The 1,964-nt window shown below is 39.8% G+C and overlaps 1 protein-coding gene and 1 non-coding gene across 2 annotated transcripts in view; one reads left to right on the plus strand and one right to left on the minus strand.

The window, feature by feature from the left end:
• Positions 1 to 1,183, minus strand: part of LOC101314775 (DNA polymerase delta small subunit-like) — a 4,359-nt gene extending 3,176 nt beyond the window's left edge. The window contains exons 1-5 of the mRNA XM_004304316.1: positions 1,124 to 1,183; positions 826 to 952; positions 622 to 728; positions 393 to 519; positions 62 to 169 (exon numbers count right to left, since the gene is read on the minus strand). Of these exons, the coding sequence (XP_004304364.1) occupies positions 62 to 169; positions 393 to 519; positions 622 to 728; positions 826 to 952; positions 1,124 to 1,183 (529 nt within the window). The remainder of the gene's footprint in view (positions 1 to 61; positions 170 to 392; positions 520 to 621; positions 729 to 825; positions 953 to 1,123) is intronic.
• A 133-nt stretch (positions 1,184 to 1,316) lies between these two features.
• Positions 1,317 to 1,389, plus strand: TRNAA-UGC. The gene has a single exon. It is a non-coding gene; the product is annotated as a tRNA-Ala (tRNA).
• The last annotated feature ends 575 nt before the right edge of the window (positions 1,390 to 1,964 follow it).

Here is a 1,964-nt window from a genome sequence, read left to right on the forward strand (position 1 = left end):
GAAAGAAAAAACAAACAAAGAAAAGAAGATAGAGAGAGAGAGAGAGTTAACAGGATCATACTTGATTTAAGTGGCAACTCGATCTGGGGTGGTAAGCCAGGTTCAAGAACATCTAGTACTACGAATTCACCTTCACTTGTCTCTTTTCCGTGCAAAGCAACAATATTCCCTATCACCATGTTAATGTAAGATGAGCATGCTTAAAACCTACTGATTTCGAATTATAATGTTAAGTAAACTTATTCTTCCAGATCAAAATGCACAGTTCAAATAATGCCACAAACACGCAATCAAAGACAAAACTAGTTTCTCCAGGACCCGACATATAAACTGAATCTTCTAGTCCAAACAGCTACGGGTGAGTTACACCACCATGGGCGAAACAAAGATACCTGTTACATACACAGACGGTGAAAGCACACTCCCACCAAGCTTAATCCTTCCACTCTCATCTTCCAAAACCAAATAATCATCGGCGTGCACGAAATTATGAGGCTTGACAAGCGGCACCACAGATCTCTGTCAAACAAAACACAACAGTACACAAGTATCAAATCAACTACTCGATAACAAAAAAAACACTTGGGAAAAATCAACAACGGAAACAAGTACACCACCCACCGTCTTAGAGTACTCATCGAGAATCGAAGGTTTGAGCTTCATGTGCTTGTACAATGTGCCAACAATGGTGCATTCCTTGCCTTCCTCCAATCCCAAAATTGTGCAAACTGCCGCACCATACACAACACCAAGAATTAAATTACGAGACTGTCATTTTATCAGAACCCAAATCGAAATCAGCGAAAATAAAGGGAATCGAGAAACCTGGTAAATGGGGCTTCCAATTGGGGAGGAGGGAGTAGAGGAGGGTTCTCATCAAATGGAGCCGCGCGAAATAGATTTGGCTGTATTGCTGGCCCCGGTACACCTCTCTCATTACGAACTTGTCGTCCTGCAAAAGAAATTTGAGTATGATGAGAATTGAGGAATGGTTGGTCTGAAACCCTAGAAAAGAATGGACTGGATTTCGAGACTGAGCTCTACTGGTGTTTGTTTAGTTTTTTTGTTGAGGAAAAAATTGAGTGAGGGAATTAATGGAGTAGGTTTAGAGGGAAAGAAGCACCTGTGAAATGTAGGACGCTTGTTTTCGGTGGAGGAGGTTCTTCTCGGAATCGATTTCCATGGACTCCATGGCGGGAACAAAGAGAAGCAGTCAATTTCAGTGGTCGCTAAAGCAGGTTTGTAGGGCTTTATATGACACAAGCAACCAAGAGCATCGTTATTAGAGTCCTCGATGACTGTGCCGAAATGTCGCAGGGGATGTAGCTCACATGGTAGAGCGCTCGCTTTGCATGCGAGAGGTACGTGGTTCGATACCCCGCATCTCCATTTTCTTTCTTTCTGCTTTATTTTTAAGCAGTTACTGTATCGAGTAAGAGAGATTTGTTGCGAGAGAGAGTGAGAGAGCAGAACCAATGTTCCCTTGTCTTGCTTGACAAATTCTATGTATAGCAAGCTTGCAGAGAATAATATGCATATGGGCATATGGCATGCTTCAATCTTCTGGACTCTGGACTTTCTTAACTTACTGAGCCATGCATGTCCATGAATGAACAAATTGCTGTGATCGATATAGTGATCACTGATCAGCATGAGCTATCAATTCAATTCAAGATTGGGATAAGCAAATACTATCCGTATAGAATATGATTTAGTATTAAAATAGGATTCTGATTTAAAGATAGGACCAATGATAAAATAATACATTTAAAAATAATAAATGATAAAAATGTTAACAAATGTTTTTTATAATAAAACAATACATCAATTTAAATTCTTTAAACCGTTGTCCATAAATTTTAAAAAAATTACATATCATGCCACTGACAAAAATAATAACACATTAACCATCGTCATCTCTCTCGCTCCCAAAAATACACAGGTCCAGACCGACCTCGTCCAGA

Source organism: Fragaria vesca, linkage group LG6 (genome assembly GCF_000184155.1).
Source record: "Fragaria vesca subsp. vesca linkage group LG6, FraVesHawaii_1.0, whole genome shotgun sequence".
In the NCBI taxonomy this organism is placed as follows: domain Eukaryota; kingdom Viridiplantae; phylum Streptophyta; class Magnoliopsida; order Rosales; family Rosaceae; genus Fragaria; species Fragaria vesca.